This window comes from Tribolium castaneum, chromosome 7 (genome assembly GCF_031307605.1).
Source record: "Tribolium castaneum strain GA2 chromosome 7, icTriCast1.1, whole genome shotgun sequence".
Taxonomy (NCBI): Eukaryota; Metazoa; Arthropoda; class Insecta; order Coleoptera; family Tenebrionidae; genus Tribolium; species Tribolium castaneum.
This window is the reverse complement of record NC_087400.1, coordinates 226,746-246,727: the sequence shown is the minus strand read 5'-3', so window position 1 is coordinate 246,727 and position 19,982 is coordinate 226,746. Positions and strand designations below refer to the sequence as shown.

At 33.1% G+C, this 19,982-nt stretch overlaps 2 protein-coding genes across 7 annotated transcripts; one reads left to right on the top strand and one right to left on the bottom strand.

Annotated features, from left to right (window-relative positions):
• The first annotated feature begins 9,900 nt into the window (after window positions 1–9,900).
• On the top strand, window positions 9,901–12,285 carry LOC135265219 (uncharacterized). Of its 6 annotated transcripts, XM_064357940.1 has the most exons (6): window positions 9,901–10,574; window positions 10,627–10,759; window positions 10,821–11,012; window positions 11,066–11,709; window positions 11,773–11,849; window positions 11,905–12,285. In XM_064357940.1, exons 1-6 carry the CDS (start codon window positions 10,235–10,237, stop codon window positions 11,920–11,922), a joined length of 1,404 nt encoding a protein of 467 aa, XP_064214010.1. In that variant the 5' UTR covers window positions 9,901–10,234; the 3' UTR covers window positions 11,923–12,285. The 6 variants fall into 6 exon arrangements, 2 of the variants coding, with proteins under 2 accessions (XP_064214010.1, XP_064214009.1); XM_064357939.1 differs by having other exon boundaries at window positions 11,773–12,285; XR_010334872.1 differs by having other exon boundaries at window positions 9,932–9,957; window positions 10,072–10,138; window positions 10,197–10,759; window positions 11,066–12,285.
• On the bottom strand, window positions 12,230–13,967 carry LOC135266718 (uncharacterized). Its single transcript, XM_064357941.1, has 4 exons — window positions 13,681–13,967; window positions 13,435–13,628; window positions 12,675–13,384; window positions 12,230–12,610 (listed from the first exon to the last, which is right to left on the bottom strand). Coding segments are annotated over exons 1-4 (1,269 nt in total). The 5' UTR covers window positions 13,682–13,967; the 3' UTR covers window positions 12,230–12,246.
• Between the last annotated feature and the right edge of the window lie 6,015 nt (window positions 13,968–19,982).

Here is a 19,982-nt window from a genome sequence, read left to right as displayed (position 1 = left end):
AAAAACAACTTTTGTGGGTTGTTAAGACATGTAGAAGTCCATAAAAATTTACTGGAGTGAGTTTAAAAAAAATTTTTTTTTTCACCTCTTTGAAGGTAAGTAAGAATTACGCAAGAAATTTTAGCAAAAAAATTGAAAATTTTAAATCTCGTGAAAAGTTGGTATAATACAGAAAATGAGCCGCTGAATTCAATGGAACAAACCGCATTGCTCTATGACTTTTAGTTTCCGAGTTATGAATTTTTTTAATGAATAAAATTTTTCACTATGACAAATGGCTACCCTAAATTTAGGCAAAAATTTTTAAATTTTTAATTCTTGTGAAAAATTGATATATTATGTAAAATGAGCCGTAGAATTCAACCGAACAAACCGCATTGCTCTACGACTTTTAGTTTTTTTTTTATGAATTTTTTTAGTGAAAAACTTTGATCGCCTCTGTAGCCGGAACCGTTACCCGGAGCGGCTCCGGGTTTAGTCGAAAAAATAGATAAAATTAAGCGCTATCAGATGGTTTTTTGTTCGTTGCTCTAAGTCTTACAGTTTCCGAGAAAAACGCAAAAAAAGGTTTCCATTTTCACTTTTTTTCAATTTTCAACCGCTAATTACGGCGAAACTATTAGAGTTATCGAGAAACGGAAAAATGGAGGACAACCGGAATAAAAAACTCTACAAAATGGCATAGGACTCAAGGCGATATCTCGCAAAAAAATTTTCAATTTTCAAACGCCGATTACGGCCAAACTAAAAGAGCTAGGAGAAAACGCTTTTTTAGATCGGAAAGAGAACATCAAAATCTATAAGATAGAATCGGTTTTAGTTGATTTAGAAACACTTTAAAAATTGACCGATTTTAAGGGGGGGGGGTGTTAACTTTTTTTTAATTTTTTTTATTTTCTCATTTCTGGCTAAACTATTCGAAAAAGTGGAACTATTTTGACCCATACCTATGCAAAATGATCCGGGGAATCGATTGGCATCGAGAAAATTGCCAAATTCCCAATAGTTTTTTAGTTATGAATTTTTTAAAATTTTCCCAATTTTTGCATTTGTCTCCAATTTGCTCGAAAACTATTAGTCGGAGAACAATAATTTTTTTTGAAAAAGATAGATAATTTAAAGAGCTTTCCAACGATAATACACTTCATGGGGTTATCTCTGATAGTTCCGGAGCTATTGCTTGACAAAAGTTCCGGGTACCCAAAATCGACAAAAATTGCGACGAAAATTGAAAAATCAAACTTCTAAAAATCGAACATATGGACTTTTTGTGGACTAAAAACAACTTTTGTGGGTTGTTAAGACATGTAGAAGTCCATAAAAATTTACTGGAGTGAGTTTAAAAAAAAATTTTTTTTTCACCTCTTTGAAGGTAAGTAAGAATTACGCAAGAAATTTTAGCAAAAAAATTGAAAATTTTAAATCTCGTGAAAAGTTGGTATAATACAGAAAATGAGCCGCTGAATTCAATGGAACAAACCGCATTGCTCTATGACTTTTAGTTTCCGAGTTATGAATTTTTTTAATGAATAAAATTTTTCACTATGACAAATGGCTACCCTAAATTTAGGCAAAAATTTTTAAATTTTTAATTCTTGTGAAAAATTGATATATTATGTAAAATGAGCCGTAGAATTCAACCGAACAAACCGCATTGCTCTACGACTTTTAGTTTTTTTTTTATGAATTTTTTTAGTGAAAAACTTTGATCGCCTCTGTAGCCGGAACCGTTACCCGGAGCGGCTCCGGGTTTAGTCGAAAAAATAGATAAAATTAAGCGCTATCAGATGGTTTTTTGTTCGTTGCTCTAAGTCTTACAGTTTCCGAGAAAAACGCAAAAAAAGGTTTCCATTTTCACTTTTTTTCAATTTTCAACCGCTAATTACGGCGAAACTATTAGAGTTATCGAGAAACGGAAAAATGGAGGACAACCGGAATAAAAAACTCTACAAAATGGCATAGGACTCAAGGCGATATCTCGCAAAAAAATTTTCAATTTTCAAACGCCGATTACGGCCAAACTAAAAGAGCTAGGAGAAAACGCTTTTTTAGATCGGAAAGAGAACATCAAAATCTATAAGATAGAATCGGTTTTAGTTGATTTAGAAACACTTTAAAAATTGACCGATTTTAAGGGGGGGGGGTGTTAACTTTTTTTTAATTTTTTTTATTTTCTCATTTCTGGCTAAACTATTCGAAAAAGTGGAACTATTTTGACCCATACCTATGCAAAATGATCCGGGGAATCGATTGGCATCGAGAAAATTGCCAAATTCCCAATAGTTTTTTAGTTATGAATTTTTTAAAATTTTCCCAATTTTTGCATTTGTCTCCAATTTGCTCGAAAACTATTAGTCGGAGAACAATAATTTTTTTTGAAAAAGATAGATAATTTAAAGAGCTTTCCAACGATAATACACTTCATGGGGTTATCTCTGATAGTTCCGGAGCTATTGCTTGACAAAAGTTCCGGGTACCCAAAATCGACAAAAATTGCGACGAAAATTGAAAAATCAAACTTCTAAAAATCGAACATATGGACTTTTTGTGGACTAAAAACAACTTTTGTGGGTTGTTAAGACATGTAGAAGTCCATAAAAATTTACTGGAGTGAGTTTAAAAAAAAATTTTTTTTTCACCTCTTTGAAGGTAAGTAAGAATTACGCAAGAAATTTTAGCAAAAAAATTGAAAATTTTAAATCTCGTGAAAAGTTGGTATAATACAGAAAATGAGCCGCTGAATTCAATGGAACAAACCGCATTGCTCTATGACTTTTAGTTTCCGAGTTATGAATTTTTTTAATGAATAAAATTTTTCACTATGACAAATGGCTACCCTAAATTTAGGCAAAAATTTTTAAATTTTTAATTCTTGTGAAAAATTGATATATTATGTAAAATGAGCCGTAGAATTCAACCGAACAAACCGCATTGCTCTACGACTTTTAGTTTTTTTTTTATGAATTTTTTTAGTGAAAAACTTTGATCGCCTCTGTAGCCGGAACCGTTACCCGGAGCGGCTCCGGGTTTAGTCGAAAAAATAGATAAAATTAAGCGCTATCAGATGGTTTTTTGTTCGTTGCTCTAAGTCTTACAGTTTCCGAGAAAAACGCAAAAAAAGGTTTCCATTTTCACTTTTTTTCAATTTTCAACCGCTAATTACGGCGAAACTATTAGAGTTATCGAGAAACGGAAAAATGGAGGACAACCGGAATAAAAAACTCTACAAAATGGCATAAAACTCAAGGCGATATCTCGCAAAAAATTTTTCAATTTTCAAACGCCGATTACGGCCAAACTAAAAGAGCTAGGAGAAAACGCTTTTTTAGATCGGAAAGAGAACATCAAAATCTATAAGATAGAATCGGTTTTAGTTGATTTAGAGACACTTTAAAAATTGACCGATTTTAAGGGGGGGGTGTTAACTTTTTTTTAATTTTTTTTATTTTCTCATTTCTGGCTAAACTATTCGAAAAAGTGGAACTATTTTGATCCATACCTATGCAAAATGATCCGGGGAATCGATTGGCATCGAGAAAATTGCCAAATTCCCAATAGTTTTTTAGTTATGAATTTTTTAAAATTTTCCCAATTTTTGCATTTGTCTCCAATTTGCTCGAAAACTATTAGTCGGAGAACAATAATTTTTTTTGAAAAAGATAGATAATTTAAAGAGCTTTCCAACGATAATACACTTCATGGGGTTATCTCTGATAGTTCCGGAGCTATTGCTTGACAAAAGTTCCGGGTACCCAAAATCGACAAAAATTGCGACGAAAATTGAAAAATCAAACTTCTAAAAATCGAACATATGGACTTTTTGTGGACTAAAAACAACTTTTGTGGGTTGTTAAGACATGTAGAAGTCCATAAAAATTTACTGGAGTGAGTTTAAAAAAATTTTTTTTTTTTCACCTCTTTGAAGGTAAGTAAGAATTACGCAAGAAATTTTAGCAAAAAAATTGAAAATTTTAAATCTCGTGAAAAGTTGGTATAATACAGAAAATGAGCCGCTGAATTCAATGGAACAAACCGCATTGCTCTATGACTTTTAGTTTCCGAGTTATGAATTTTTTTAATGAATAAAATTTTTCACTATGACAAATGGCTACCCTAAATTTAGGCAAAAATTTTTAAATTTTTAATTCTTGTGAAAAATTGATATATTATGTAAAATGAGCCGTAGAATTCAACCGAACAAACCGCATTGCTCTACGACTTTTAGTTTTTTTTTTATGAATTTTTTTAGTGAAAAACTTTGATCGCCTCTGTAGCCGGAACCGTTACCCGGAGCGGCTCCGGGTTTAGTCGAAAAAATAGATAAAATTAAGCGCTATCAGATGGTTTTTTGTTCGTTGCTCTAAGTCTTACAGTTTCCGAGAAAAACGCAAAAAAAGGTTTCCATTTTCACTTTTTTTCAATTTTCAACCGCTAATTACGGCGAAACTATTAGAGTTATCGAGAAACGGAAAAATGGAGGACAACCGGAATAAAAAACTCTACAAAATGGCATAGGACTCAAGGCGATATCTCGCAAAAAATTTTTCAATTTTCAAACGCCGATTACGGCCAAACTAAAAGAGCTAGGAGAAAACGCTTTTTTAGATCGGAAAGAGAACATCAAAATCTATAAGATAGAATCGGTTTTAGTTGATTTAGAGACACTTTAAAAATTGACCGATTTTAAGGGGGGGGTGTTAACTTTTTTTTAATTTTTTTTATTTTCTCATTTCTGGCTAAACTATTCGAAAAAGTGGAACTATTTTGATCCATACCTATGCAAAATGATCCGGGGAATCGATTGGCATCGAGAAAATTGCCAAATTCCCAATAGTTTTTTAGTTATGAATTTTTTAAAATTTTCCCAATTTTTGCATTTGTCTCCAATTTGCTCGAAAACTATTAGTCGGAGAACAATAATTTTTTTTGAAAAAGATAGATAATTTAAAGAGCTTTCCAACGATAATACACTTCATGGGGTTATCTCTGATAGTTCCGGAGCTATTGCTTGACAAAAGTTCCGGGTACCCAAAATCGACAAAAATTGCGACGAAAATTGAAAAATCAAACTTCTAAAAATCGAACATATGGACTTTTTGTGGACTAAAAACAACTTTTGTGGGTTGTTAAGACATGTAGAAGTCCATAAAAATTTACTGGAGTGAGTTTAAAAAAAATTTTTTTTTTCACCTCTTTGAAGGTAAGTAAGAATTACGCAAGAAATTTTAGCAAAAAAATTGAAAATTTTAAATCTCGTGAAAAGTTGGTATAATACAGAAAATGAGCCGCTGAATTCAATGGAACAAACCGCATTGCTCTATGACTTTTAGTTTCCGAGTTATGAATTTTTTTAATGAATAAAATTTTTCACTATGACAAATGGCTACCCTAAATTTAGGCAAAAATTTTTAAATTTTTAATTCTTGTGAAAAATTGATATATTATGTAAAATGAGCCGTAGAATTCAACCGAACAAACCGCATTGCTCTACGACTTTTAGTTTTTTTTTTATGAATTTTTTTAGTGAAAAACTTTGATCGCCTCTGTAGCCGGAACCGTTACCCGGAGCGGCTCCGGGTTTAGTCGAAAAAATAGATAAAATTAAGCGCTATCAGATGGTTTTTTGTTCGTTGCTCTAAGTCTTACAGTTTCCGAGAAAAACGCAAAAAAAGGTTTCCATTTTCACTTTTTTTCAATTTTCAACCGCTAATTACGGCGAAACTATTAGAGTTATCGAGAAACGGAAAAATGGAGGACAACCGGAATAAAAAACTCTACAAAATGGCATAAAACTCAAGGCGATATCTCGCAAAAAATTTTTCAATTTTCAAACGCCGATTACGGCCAAACTAAAAGAGCTAGGAGAAAACGCTTTTTTAGATCGGAAAGAGAACATCAAAATCTATAAGATAGAATCGGTTTTAGTTGATTTAGAGACACTTTAAAAATTGACCGATTTTAAGGGGGGGGTGTTAACTTTTTTTTAATTTTTTTTATTTTCTCATTTCTGGCTAAACTATTCGAAAAAGTGGAACTATTTTGATCCATACCTATGCAAAATGATCCGGGGAATCGATTGGCATCGAGAAAATTGCCAAATTCCCAATAGTTTTTTAGTTATGAATTTTTTAAAATTTTCCCAATTTTTGCATTTGTCTCCAATTTGCTCGAAAACTATTAGTCGGAGAACAATAATTTTTTTTGAAAAAGATAGATAATTTAAAGAGCTTTCCAACGATAATACACTTCATGGGGTTATCTCTGATAGTTCCGGAGCTATTGCTTGACAAAAGTTCCGGGTACCCAAAATCGACAAAAATTGCGACGAAAATTGAAAAATCAAACTTCTAAAAATCGAACATATGGACTTTTTGTGGACTAAAAACAACTTTTGTGGGTTGTTAAGACATGTAGAAGTCCATAAAAATTTACTGGAGTGAGTTTAAAAAAAATTTTTTTTTCACCTCTTTGAAGGTAAGTAAGAATTACGCAAGAAATTTTAGCAAAAAAATTGAAAATTTTAAATCTCGTGAAAAGTTGGTATAATACAGAAAATGAGCCGCTGAATTCAATGGAACAAACCGCATTGCTCTATGACTTTTAGTTTCCGAGTTATGAATTTTTTTAATGAATAAAATTTTTCACTATGACAAATGGCTACCCTAAATTTAGGCAAAAATTTTTAAATTTTTAATTCTTGTGAAAAATTGATATATTATGTAAAATGAGCCGTAGAATTCAACCGAACAAACCGCATTGCTCTACGACTTTTAGTTTTTTTTTTATGAATTTTTTTAGTGAAAAACTTTGATCGCCTCTGTAGCCGGAACCGTTACCCGGAGCGGCTCCGGGTTTAGTCGAAAAAATAGATAAAATTAAGCGCTATCAGATGGTTTTTTGCTCGTTGCTCTAAGTCTTACAGTTTCCGAGAAAAACGCAAAAAAAGGTTTCCATTTTCACTTTTTTTCAATTTTCAACCGCCAATTACGGTGAAACTATTAGAGTTATCGAGAAACGGAAAAATGGAGGACAACCGGAATAAAAAACTCTACAAAATGGCATAGGACTCAAGGCGATATCTCGCAAAAAATTTTTCAATTTTCAAACGCCGATTACGGCCAAACTAAAAGAGCTAGGAGAAAACGCTTTTTTAGATCGGAAAGAGAACATCAAAATCTATAAGATAGAATCGGTTTTAGTTGATTTAGAGACACTTTAAAAATTGACCGATTTTAAGGGGGGGGTGTTAACTTTTTTTTAATTTTTTTTATTTTCTCATTTCTGGCTAAACTATTCGAAAAAGTGGAACTATTTTGATTCATACCTATGCAAAATGATCCGGGGAATCGATTGGCATCGAGAAAATTGCCAAATTCCCAATAGTTTTTTAGTTATGAATTTTTTAAAATTTTCCCAATTTTTGCATTTGTCTCCAATTTGCTCGAAAACTATTAGTCGGAGAACAATAATTTTTTTTGAAAAAGATAGATAATTTAAAGAGCTTTCCAACGATAATACACTTCATGGGGTTATCTCTGATAGTTCCGGAGCTATTGCTTGACAAAAGTTCCGGGTACCCAAAATCGACAAAAATTGCAACGAAAATTGAAAAATCAAACTTCTAAAAATCGAACATATGGACTTTTTGTGGACTAAAAACAACTTTTGTGGGTTGTTAAGACATGTAGAAGTCCATAAAAATTTACTGGAGTGAGTTTAAAAAAAAATTTTTTTTTTCACCTCTTTGAAGGTAAGTAAGAATTACGCAAGAAATTTTAGCAAAAAAATTGAAAATTTTAAATCTCGTGAAAAGTTGGTATAATACAGAAAATGAGCCGCTGAATTCAATGGAACAAACCGCATTGCTCTATGACTTTTAGTTTCCGAGTTATGAATTTTTTTAATGAATAAAATTTTTCACTATGACAAATGGCTACCCTAAATTTAGGCAAAAATTTTTAAATTTTTAATTCTTGTGAAAAATTGATATATTATGTAAAATGAGCCGTAGAATTCAACCGAACAAACCGCATTGCTCTACGACTTTTAGTTTTTTTTTTATGAATTTTTTTAGTGAAAAACTTTGATCGCCTCTGTAGCCGGAACCGTTACCCGGAGCGGCTCCGGGTTTAGTCGAAAAAATAGATAAAATTAAGCGCTATCAGATGTTTTTTTGTTCGTTGCTCTAAGTCTTACAGTTTCCGAGAAAAACGCAAAAAAAGGTTTCCATTTTCACTTTTTTTCAATTTTCAACCGCTAATTACGGCGAAACTATTAGAGTTATCGAGAAACGGAAAAATGGAGGACAACCGGAATAAAAAACTCTACAAAATGGCATAGGACTCAAGGCGATATCTCGCAAAAAAATTTTCAATTTTCAAACGCCGATTACGGCCAAACTAAAAGAGCTAGGAGAAAACGCTTTTTTAGATCGGAAAGAGAACATCAAAATCTATAAGATAGAATCGGTTTTAGTTGATTTAGAAACACTTTAAAAATTGACCGATTTTAAGGGGGGGGGGTGTTAACTTTTTTTTAATTTTTTTTATTTTCTCATTTCTGGCTAAACTATTCGAAAAAGTGGAACTATTTTGACCCATACCTATGCAAAATGATCCGGGGAATCGATTGGCATCGAGAAAATTGCCAAATTCCCAATAGTTTTTTAGTTATGAATTTTTTAAAATTTTCCCAATTTTTGCATTTGTCTCCAATTTGCTCGAAAACTATTAGTCGGAGAACAATAATTTTTTTTGAAAAAGATAGATAATTTAAAGAGCTTTCCAACGATAATACACTTCATGGGGTTATCTCTGATAGTTCCGGAGCTATTGCTTGACAAAAGTTCCGGGTACCCAAAATCGACAAAAATTGCGACGAAAATTGAAAAATCAAACTTCTAAAAATCGAACATATGGACTTTTTGTGGACTAAAAACAACTTTTGTGGGTTGTTAAAACATGTAGAAGTCCATAAAAATTTACTGGAGTGAGTTTAAAAAAATTTTTTTTTTCACCTCTTTGAAGGTAAGTAAGAATTACGCAAGAAATTTTAGCAAAAAAATTGAAAATTTTAAATCTCGTGAAAAGTTGGTATAATACAGAAAATGAGCCGCTGAATTCAATGGAACAAACCGCATTGCTCTATGACTTTTAGTTTCCGAGTTATGAATTTTTTTAATGAATAAAATTTTTCACTATGACAAATGGCTACCCTAAATTTAGGCAAAAATTTTTAAATTTTTAATTCTTGTGAAAAATTGATATATTATGTAAAATGAGCCGTAGAATTCAACCGAACAAACCGCATTGCTCTACGACTTTTAGTTTTTTTTTTATGAATTTTTTTAGTGAAAAACTTTGATCGCCTCTGTAGCCGGAACCGTTACCCGGAGCGGCTCCGGGTTTAGTCGAAAAAATAGATAAAATTAAGCGCTATCAGATGGTTTTTTGCTCGTTGCTCTAAGTCTTACAGTTTCCGAGAAAAACGCAAAAAAAGGTTTCCATTTTCACTTTTTTTCAATTTTCAACCGCCAATTACGGTGAAACTATTAGAGTTATCGAGAAACGGAAAAATGGAGGACAACCGGAATAAAAAACTCTACAAAATGGCATAGGACTCAAGGCGATATCTCGCAAAAAATTTTTCAATTTTCAAACGCCGATTACGGCCAAACTAAAAGAGCTAGGAGAAAACGCTTTTTTAGATCGGAAAGAAAACATCAAAATCTATAAGATAGAATCGGTTTTAGTTGATTTAGAGACACTTTAAAAATTGACCGATTTTAAGGGGGGGGTGTTAACTTTTTTTTAATTTTTTTTATTTTCTCATTTCTGGCTAAACTATTCGAAAAAGTGGAACTATTTTGATCCATACCTATGCAAAATGATCCGGGGAATCGATTGGCATCGAGAAAATTGCCAAATACGCGCTATCAGTGTGACGTAGACATTTGAGGTAGGTCAGCACCTTAAAGCTAAACAATCGCCATTTTCAATGCTTTTCTTATGGGCATTTAAAAGTTTTTCGTATTTCTTTAATGCTAGAAGTGTAGGAACATTACTTTTACAGAGAAATGATAGCTATGAAAAATGCAATGTCGTTTCTTAAAGATTTTAGCAACTGAGCTAATATTTCTGTAAGTTGAACACATAAATCCTTTTCTAACCTAACTTTTTTCAAACTTCAAAATTCAGTTTTTCTTAATTTGGACATCATATTGATGTAAATTATTATGTGGCCTTTTAAAACTGAGGGAAAAATGGTTTGCCACACTAATGACATTGGATTTCTTCTGAATGACGAATTCATGGGGTGCAACCGGCGCAACCCCAATAAACGGGTTGTTTTCTGTCCCCCTCCCCCATCACGAGGGATGAATAGCAGGTATACGAGGGTAGAGGGTTCAGGCACATACATGGTTGAAAGTAGTACGGGTTGTGAGTTCTGTGCTTCTTTCGTGAGTGTCTTTTGTTATCGTGTTTTTTCCGATCGTTCTCCATATCTTCGTGTTCTTGAATTTTTAAAATTCTGTTTTTCCAAGACATTATCTCATTTTTGTGGTACATCATTAGGTATGATTTGTGAATAATATTTTGTTGCGATACTTTGATAGTTCATGTGTAGTAGGTTTTTACATCACAACTATGGGAATGTGTTGGGCTCCAGATTGCAAACACTATAGTACTCGCGATAAATGCCATTTTTTTAGTTTTCCTAAGTCGGGAAAAGAACGAGCACTATGGAAAAAATTGTTGAGGTAATTTTTAATAGATGTTTTGATATTAATTTTTAATTGCTTGTTTCATTGTTAAATGTAGAAGAGATGTAGAACCCGGACCAGGAGCCTACGTTTGCAGCTGCCATTTTCGGGATGGAAGAAAGGAAAATGGTCCTGAATTATTTTTGCACAATATCGCAAAAAGAGCCTATTTTCAAGTGGAATCTCCAGAAAAAAAAAAGATGAAAAAACAAGGACTCCCTTCTTGTTCTAGTTCCGCTGAATCATTAAGGTAAAAAGTGAATCCTAGTTTTAAATTGATTTACAATTTGATCATTTGAATAGTGTTGATATACCGGAAGAAACAGTACCATCGACAATGAATTTAGAGGAAGTGCCATCGACGTCTACAGCCGTAGTTGCAGCACCAGCAGATATAATTCAAGATGCTCCGTTAGAATCTATGGGTGTGCAAGCACCCTTGGTGTCACATGCGGCTCTTGAAGCAGAAATGTATTTTCTCAAAAAGGAAAATGCTGAACTTAAAGCAAAAATACAATATCTGACAGTACGATTTTGCTATGAAAATGTTCAAGGAAATGACAAACTCATTGTTTTATATACCGGTCTTCCCAATAGCCAGATTTTCGAAGCATTGTTTCACTTAATCGAAAAGTTGGACATAAAATATTACCACAAATGGACAGTCCAAAAGTTAACTAGAATTGACCAACTCTTTTTAACCCTAGTAAAATTACGACTCAATTTCCCTCAACTTGATTTGGCGCAACGCTTTGGGGTTGCCCAAAGCACAGTTTCTAATATTATTTTAACATTTGTCCATGTAATATATGAAATTTTATATAAACAGTTTATGACGACAATGCCTTCGCGCGAAAAAAATAAATCTTGCTTGCCAACATGTTTTAGCAATTTTACTAATTGTAGAGCAGTTCTAGATTGTACCGAAATTTTCACTGTGGTATCACGTAAGTCTATGTCAACACAGAAATTAACATATAGTACTTACAAACATCATAATACTTTCAAAGGGCTAATTGGAGTTGCACCCAATGGTGTCATCACATTTGTAAGTGATTTATACGTGGGATCAACTTCTGATCAAAAAGTTGTTTTAAATTGTGGAATAATCGACATGTTAAAAACTGGAGATATGATTTTAGCCGATAAGGGATTTTTGATCCAAAATATTCTGCCACCAGGGGTCACTTTGAATATTCCACCTTTTTTATCAAATGTCCAATTTACACCAGAGCAAGTTAAGTGTACCGAAAATATTGCACGTGCAAGAATACACGTCGAAAGGGCAATACGCCGATTAAAATGTTATCATATTTTAAATTTTTTGCCAGAGTCTTTGTGCCACTATGGAGATATTGTTTTTAAAGCGACTGCCGCTTTAACAAACCTCCAATTTCCATTAATTAAAGAGGTAGCAGAATTGTTTCAGGATTGTGATGATTAAAATAATGTAAAATAAAAACCATCTATTTATATACAGTTTATTATTGTGAAATAAAGGAAATATATTGGTCAAGATAAAATTCTTTTAAAATATTGATATTTTCTGACCACCCCGGATCTTTTTCAATTTGAAATATCTCTGTGCACTTTGGTGTCCACACGACAAAGTAGCAGATACTTCGACCAGTGATGTGCATTTGCCCCTGTACTTGGTGGTAATAATTGTGATTGCTGTTAAGATTAATGTCCTCATTTTCATCCCTCCAATAAAAATATTTTTTATCCTTCAGGGCTTCAGACAAACTGTCAGTGTCCCTATATTTATATGGGCATTTAATTTCGAGAATCCCATCTTCTTCCACTAATCCATCAGGACTTGCTCCCAAAAAGCCTGATTCTTCCAACCTACAAAAAAAAGTAATATTACATTATTCATCTAAGTTATACGTGTTAATTATTTTCGACCTACCAAAATCCCGTCTCTTGGACTTTAAGATTCGTCGCTTCTTCAAATTCTCTGAGCGCTGTCTTCTCGTGGGTCTTACCCCACTGCACAGCAGCAACCCTGTCAAGCGAATAGCCTTCCGCCAAATTTTTAAATAAAGAGGGTGGGAATCTTCGTCTACTGCAAGCAGATAGTACCATGCCAAACCTGCTGGCCGTTAAACGATGTTTCCTTGCTACATGCCAATTTTCGTTAACATGTTGGCCCCGAGTGCACGCCTCAACCAGTTTAATGCGTGCCTCATCTATTCTGCACTTCTCCAAAAGAAACTTTTGTTTGTCTATGGCCTGCACGTATTCTAAGCTTTGTAGAATTTCTTCGATATCTGCAATAATTTTTCTGGCTTCTTCACTTGCTTCTGGTCTTAGGAGCCAAGTGAAGCCCACCACATTCGTGACGCCTATTTCGGCACGGAACTGAATAATTTCGTCCTCAGTAGAGGACCTAGACAGTGCCGTATAGTTTGATAATTTCGGCTTGTAAACATCAGCTAACTTAATGACTTCTGTTTGTGGTGTTGTTTTTGATGGGGCACTCCACTGACACTCAATGTCAGTAGCACTTACATTATAATGAGCATAATATAATGCTGCAGCCATATGATGGCAAGCCACGTTGCCCCTTGGGCAGGTACAATGTGCCGTCTTAACCCCTTCTTCTAGGTCATATGAAATCTAAAACACACTTTGTAGAAGAAATGTCTAACAGTTAAATAAATACAAACCTCCACAGTATAATTTAGCTTTTTCATGCTCGGTAGAACTTCTGCAGAAATTCTCATCGGTTGTACTGTGCCATCAAACCTAAATTTGGTGACGTGACCGCTGGTAAAAGCATTTTCTCCCCGAACTAAAAAGCGATTACCGTCCCCAAAAAATTTCGCAATAAAGTGAAACTTAACAATGTGCTTTTCTGCCACTAAAATGCATAAATATAATAGTTTCTCAAAGTATAATTAAAGCTTACTCACTTTCTCACCGACAACGTGGTTCCCTGTATTCTTTTATAAAGTTCGTATTTTCACAAAAAGTCACTTCTAAATTAAATTAAAGTCTCTAGTGGCACAAATTACACCCGCTGCAGCTATTTGACACGTTATTAACGCACAAACACAACCAAAAAACCGAAAAACGTATTACACCACATGTAAAAGACTGGTTGTTTAGCTTTGAGCAACTGACCTACCGTAATAAGAGTGGGGAGGTGACGTCACGACTGATAGCGCGTATTCCCAATAGTTTTTTAGTTATGAATTTTTTAAAATTTTCCCAATTTTTGCATTTGTCTCCAATTTGCTCGAAAACTATTAGTCGGAGAACAATAATTTTTTTTGAAAAAGATAGATAATTTAAAGAGCTTTCCAACGATAATACACTTCATGGGGTTATCTCTGATAGTTCCGGAGCTATTGCTTGACAAAAGTTCCGGGTACCCAAAATCGACAAAAATTGCGACGAAAATTGAAAAATCAAACTTCTAAAAATCGAACATATGGACTTTTTGTGGACTAAAAACAACTTTTGTGGGTTGTTAAGACATGTAGAAGTCCATAAAAATTTACTGGAGTGAGTTTAAAAAAAAATTTTTTTTTCACCTCTTTGAAGGTAAGTAAGAATTACGCAAGAAATTTTAGCAAAAAAATTGAAAATTTTAAATCTCGTGAAAAGTTGGTATAATACAGAAAATGAGCCGCTGAATTCAATGGAACAAACCGCATTGCTCTATGACTTTTAGTTTCCGAGTTATGAATTTTCTTAATGAATAAAATTTTTCACTATGACAAATGGCTACCCTAAATTTAGGCAAAAATTTTTAAATTTTTAATTCTTGTGAAAAATTGATATATTATGTAAAATGAGCCGTAGAATTCAACCGAACAAACCGCATTGCTCTACGACTTTTAGTTTTTTTTTTATGAATTTTTTTAGTGAAAAACTTTGATCGCCTCTGTAGCCGGAACCGTTACCCGGAGCGGCTCCGGGTTTAGTCGAAAAAATAGATAAAATTAAGCGCTATCAGATGGTTTTTTGCTCGTTGCTCTAAGTCTTACAGTTTCCGAGAAAAACGCAAAAAAAGGTTTCCATTTTCACTTTTTTTCAATTTTCAACCGCCAATTACGGTGAAACTATTAGAGTTATCGAGAAACGGAAAAATGGAGGACAACCGGAATAAAAAACTCTACAAAATGGCATAGGACTCAAGGCGATATCTCGCAAAAAATTTTTCAATTTTCAAACGCCGATTACGGCCAAACTAAAAGAGCTAGGAGAAAACGCTTTTTTAGATCGGAAAGAGAACATCAAAATCTATAAGATAGAATCGGTTTTAGTTGATTTAGAGACACTTTAAAAATTGACCGATTTTAAGGGGGGGGTGTTAACTTTTTTTTAATTTTTTTTATTTTCTCATTTCTGGCTAAACTATTCGAAAAAGTGGAACTATTTTGATTCATACCTATGCAAAATGATCCGGGGAATCGATTGGCATCGAGAAAATTGCCAAATTCCCAATAGTTTTTTAGTTATGAATTTTTTAAAATTTTCCCAATTTTTGCATTTGTCTCCAATTTGCTCGAAAACTATTAGTCGGAGAACAATAATTTTTTTTGAAAAAGATAGATAATTTAAAGAGCTTTCCAACGATAATACACTTCATGGGGTTATCTCTGATAGTTCCGGAGCTATTGCTTGACAAAAGTTCCGGGTACCCAAAATCGACAAAAATTGCAACGAAAATTGAAAAATCAAACTTCTAAAAATCGAACATATGGACTTTTTGTGGACTAAAAACAACTTTTGTGGGTTGTTAAGACATGTAGAAGTCCATAAAAATTTACTGGAGTGAGTTTAAAAAAAAATATTTTTTTTCACCTCTTTGAAGGTAAGTAAGAATTACGCAAGAAATTTTAGCAAAAAAATTGAAAATTTTAAATCTCGTGAAAAGTTGGTATAATACAGAAAATGAGCCGCTGAATTCAATGGAACAAACCGCATTGCTCTATGACTTTTAGTTTCCGAGTTATGAATTTTTTTAATGAATAAAATTTTTCACTATGACAAATGGCTACCCTAAATTTAGGCAAAAATTTTTAAATTTTTAATTCTTGTGAAAAATTGATATATTATGTAAAATGAGCCGTAGAATTCAACCGAACAAACCGCATTGCTCTACGACTTTTAGTTTTTTTTTTATGAATTTTTTTAGTGAAAAACTTTGATCGCCTCTGTAGCCGGAACCGTTACCCGGAGCGGCTCCGGGTTTAGTCGAAAAAATAGATAAAATTAAGCGCTATCAGATGGTTTTTTGTTCGTTGCTCTAAGTCTTACAGTTTCCGAGAAAAACGCAAAAAAAGGTTTCCATTTTCACTTTTTTTCAATTTTCAACCGCTAATTACGGCGAAACTATTAGAGTTATCGAGAAACGGAAAAATGGAGGACAACCGGAATAAAAAACTCTACAAAATGGCATAGGACTCAAGGCGATATCTCGCAAAAAATTTTTCAATTTTCAAACGCCGATTACGGCCAAACTAAAAGAGCTAGGAGAAAACGCTTTTTTAGATCGGAAAGAAAACATCAAAATCTATAAGATAGAATCGGTTTTAGTTGATTTAGAGACACTTTAAAAATTGACCGATTTTAAGGGGGGGGTGTTAACTTTTTTTTAATTTTTTTTATTTTCTCATTTCTGGCTAAACTATTCGAAAAAGTGGAACTATTTTGATCCATACCTATGCAAAATGATCCGGGGAATCGATTGGCATCGAGAAAATTGCCAAATTCCCAATAGTTTTTTAGTTATGAATTTTTTAAAATTTTCCCAATTTTTGCATTTGTCTCCAATTTGCTCGAAAACTATTAGTCGGAGAACAATAATTTTTTTTGAAAAAGATAGATAATTTAAAGAGCTTTCCAACGATAATACACTTCATGGGGTTATCTCTGATAGTTCCGGAGCTATTGCTTGACAAAAGTTCCGGGTACCCAAAATCGACAAAAATTGCAACGAAAATTGAAAAATCAAACTTCTAAAAATCGAACATATGGACTTTTTGTGGACTAAAAACAACTTTTGTGGGTTGTTAAGACATGTAGAAGTCCATAAAAATTTACTGGAGTGAGTTTAAAAAAAAATTTTTTTTTCACCTCTTTGAAGGTAAGTAAGAATTACGCAAGAAATTTTAGCAAAAAAATTGAAAATTTTAAATCTCGTGAAAAGTTGGTATAATACAGAAAATGAGCCGCTGAATTCAATGGAACAAACCGCATTGCTCTATGACTTTTAGTTTCCGAGTTATGAATTTTTTTAATGAATAAAATTTTTCACTATGACAAATGGCTACCCTAAATTTAGGCAAAAATTTTTAAATTTTTAATTTTTGTGAAAAATTGATATATTATGTAAAATGAGCCGTAGAATTCAACCGAACAAACCGCATTGCTCTACGACTTTTAGTTTTTTTTTTATGAATTTTTTTAGTGAAAAACTTTGATCGCCTCTGTAGCCGGAACCGTTACCCGGAGCGGCTCCGGGTTTAGTCGAAAAAATAGATAAAATTAAGCGCTATCAGATGGTTTTTTGTTCGTTGCTCTAAGTCTTACAGTTTCCGAGAAAAACGCAAAAAAAGGTTTCCATTTTCACTTTTTTTCAATTTTCAACCGCTAATTACGGCGAAACTATTAGAGTTATCGAGAAACGGAAAAATGGAGGACAACCGGAATAAAAAACTCTACAAAATGGCATAGGACTCAAGGCGATATCTCGCAAAAAAATTTTCAATTTTCAAACGCCGATTACGGCCAAACTAAAAGAGCTAGGAGAAAACGCTTTTTTAGATCGGAAAGAGAACATCAAAATCTATAAGATAGAATCGGTTTTAGTTGATTTAGAGACACTTTAAAAATTGACCGATTTTAAGGGGGGGGTGTTAACTTTTTTTTAATTTTTTTTATTTTCTCATTTCTGGCTAAACTATTCGAAAAAGTGGAACTATTTTGATCCATACCTATGCAAAATGATCCGGGGAATCGATTGGCATCGAGAAAATTGCCAAATTCCCAATAGTTTTTTAGTTATGAATTTTTTAAAATTTTCCCAATTTTTGCATTTGTCTCCAATTTGCTCGAAAACTATTAGTCGGAGAACAATAATTTTTTTTAAAAAAGATAGATAATTTAAAGAGCTTTCCAACGATAATACACTTCATGGGGTTATCTCTGATAGTTCCGGAGCTATTGCTTGACAAAAGTTCCGGGTACCCAAAATCGACAAAAATTGCGACGAAAATTGAAAAATCAAACTTCTAAAAATCGAACATATGGACTTTTTGTGGACTAAAAACAACTTTTGTGGGTTGTTAAGACATGTAGAAGTCCATAAAAATTTACTGGAGTGAGTTTAAAAAAAATTTTTTTTTTCACCTCTTTGAAGGTAAGTAAGAATTACGCAAGAAATTTTAGCAAAAAAATTGAAAATTTTAAATCTCGTGAAAAGTTGGTATAATACAGAAAATGAGCCGCTGAATTCAATGGAACAAACCGCATTGCTCTATGACTTTTAGTTTCCGAGTTATGAATTTTTTTAATGAATAAAATTTTTCACTATGACAAATGGCTACCCTAAATTTAGGCAAAAATTTTTAAATTTTTAATTCTTGTGAAAAATTGATATATTATGTAAAATGAGCCGTAGAATTCAACCGAACAAACCGCATTGCTCTACGACTTTTAGTTTTTTTTTTATGAATTTTTTTAGTGAAAAACTTTGATCGCCTCTGTAGCCGGAACCGTTACCCGGAGCGGCTCCGGGTTTAGTCGAAAAAATAGATAAAATTAAGCGCTATCAGATGGTTTTTTGTTCGTTGCTCTAAGTCTTACAGTTTCCGAGAAAAACGCAAAAAAAGGTTTCCATTTTCACTTTTTTTCAATTTTCAACCGCTAATTACGGCGAAACTATTAGAGTTATCGAGAAACGGAAAAATGGAGGACAACCGGAATAAAAAACTCTACAAAATGGCATAAAACTCAAGGCGATATCTCGCAAAAAATTTTTCAATTTTCAAACGCCGATTACGGCCAAACTAAAAGAGCTAGGAGAAAACGCTTTTTTAGATCGGAAAGAGAACATCAAAATCTATAAGATAGAATCGGTTTTAGTTGATTTAGAGACACTTTAAAAATTGACCGATTTTAAGGGGGGGGTGTTAACGTTTTTTTAATTTTTTTTATTTTCTCATTTCTGGCTAAACTATTCGAAAAAGTGGAACTATTTTGATCCATACCTATGCAAAATGATCCGGGGAATCGATTGGCATCGAGAAAATTGCCAAATTCCCAATAGTTTTTTAGTTATGAATTTTTTAAAATTTTCCCAATTTTTGCATTTGTCTCCAATTTGCTCGAAAACTATTAGTCGGAGAACAATAATTTTTTTTGAAAAAGATAGATAATTTAAAGAGCTTTCCAACGATAATACACTTCATGGGGTTATCTCTGATAGTTCCGGAGCTATTGCTTGACAAAAGTTCCGGGTACCCAAAATCGACAAAAATTGCGACGAAAATTGAAAAATCAAACTTCTAAAAATCGAACATATGGACTTTTTGTGGACTAAAAACAACTTTTGTGGGTTGTTAAGACATGTAGAAGTCCATAAAAATTTACTGGAGTGAGTTTAAAAAAAAATTTTTTTTTCACCTCTTTGAAGGTAAGTAAGAATTACGCAAGAAATTTTAGCAAAAAAATTGAAAATTTTAAATCTCGTGAAAAGTTGGTATAATACAGAAAATGAGCCGCTGAATTCAATGGAACAAACCGCATTGCTCTATGACTTTTAGTTTCCGAGTTATGAATTTTTTTAATGAATAAAATTTTTCACTATGACAAATGGCTACCCTAAATTTAGGCAAAAATTTTTAAATTTTTAATTCTTGTGAAAAATTGATATATTATGTAAAATGAGCCGTAGAATTCAACCGAACAAACCGCATTGCTCTACGACTTTTAGTTTTTTTTTTATGAATTTTTTTAGTGAAAAACTTTGATCGCCTCTGTAGCCGGAACCGTTACCCGGAGCGGCTCCGGGTTTAGTCGAAAAAATAGATAAAATTAAGCGCTATCAGATGGTTTTTTGTTCGTTGCTCTAAGTCTTACAGTTTCCGAGAAAAACGCAAAAAAAGGTTTCCATTTTCACTTTTTTTCAATTTTCAACCGCTAATTACGGCGAAACTATTAGAGTTATCGAGAAACGGAAAAATGGAGGACAACCGGAATA

Excerpts from the sequence above, each read along its gene's own strand:
- LOC135265219 (XM_064357939.1), top strand. The coding sequence starts at position 10,235 with ATGTGGCCTTTTAAAACTGAGGGAAAAATGGTTTGCCACACTAATGAC. Across the intron at positions 11,013-11,065 it reads AGTTCCGCTGAATCATTAAG|TGTTGATATACCGGAAGAAA; the intron begins GTAAAAAGTGAA and ends TCATTTGAATAG. Across the intron at positions 11,710-11,772 it reads AATTTTCACTGTGGTATCAC|GGCTAATTGGAGTTGCACCC; the intron begins GTAAGTCTATGT and ends ATACTTTCAAAG.
- LOC135266718 (XM_064357941.1), bottom strand. Across the intron at positions 13,385-13,434 it reads AGCTAAATTATACTGTGGAG|ATTTCATATGACCTAGAAGA; the intron begins GTTTGTATTTAT and ends AGTGTGTTTTAG. Across the intron at positions 12,611-12,674 it reads GTCCAAGAGACGGGATTTTG|GTTGGAAGAATCAGGCTTTT; the intron begins GTAGGTCGAAAA and ends TTTTTTTTGTAG.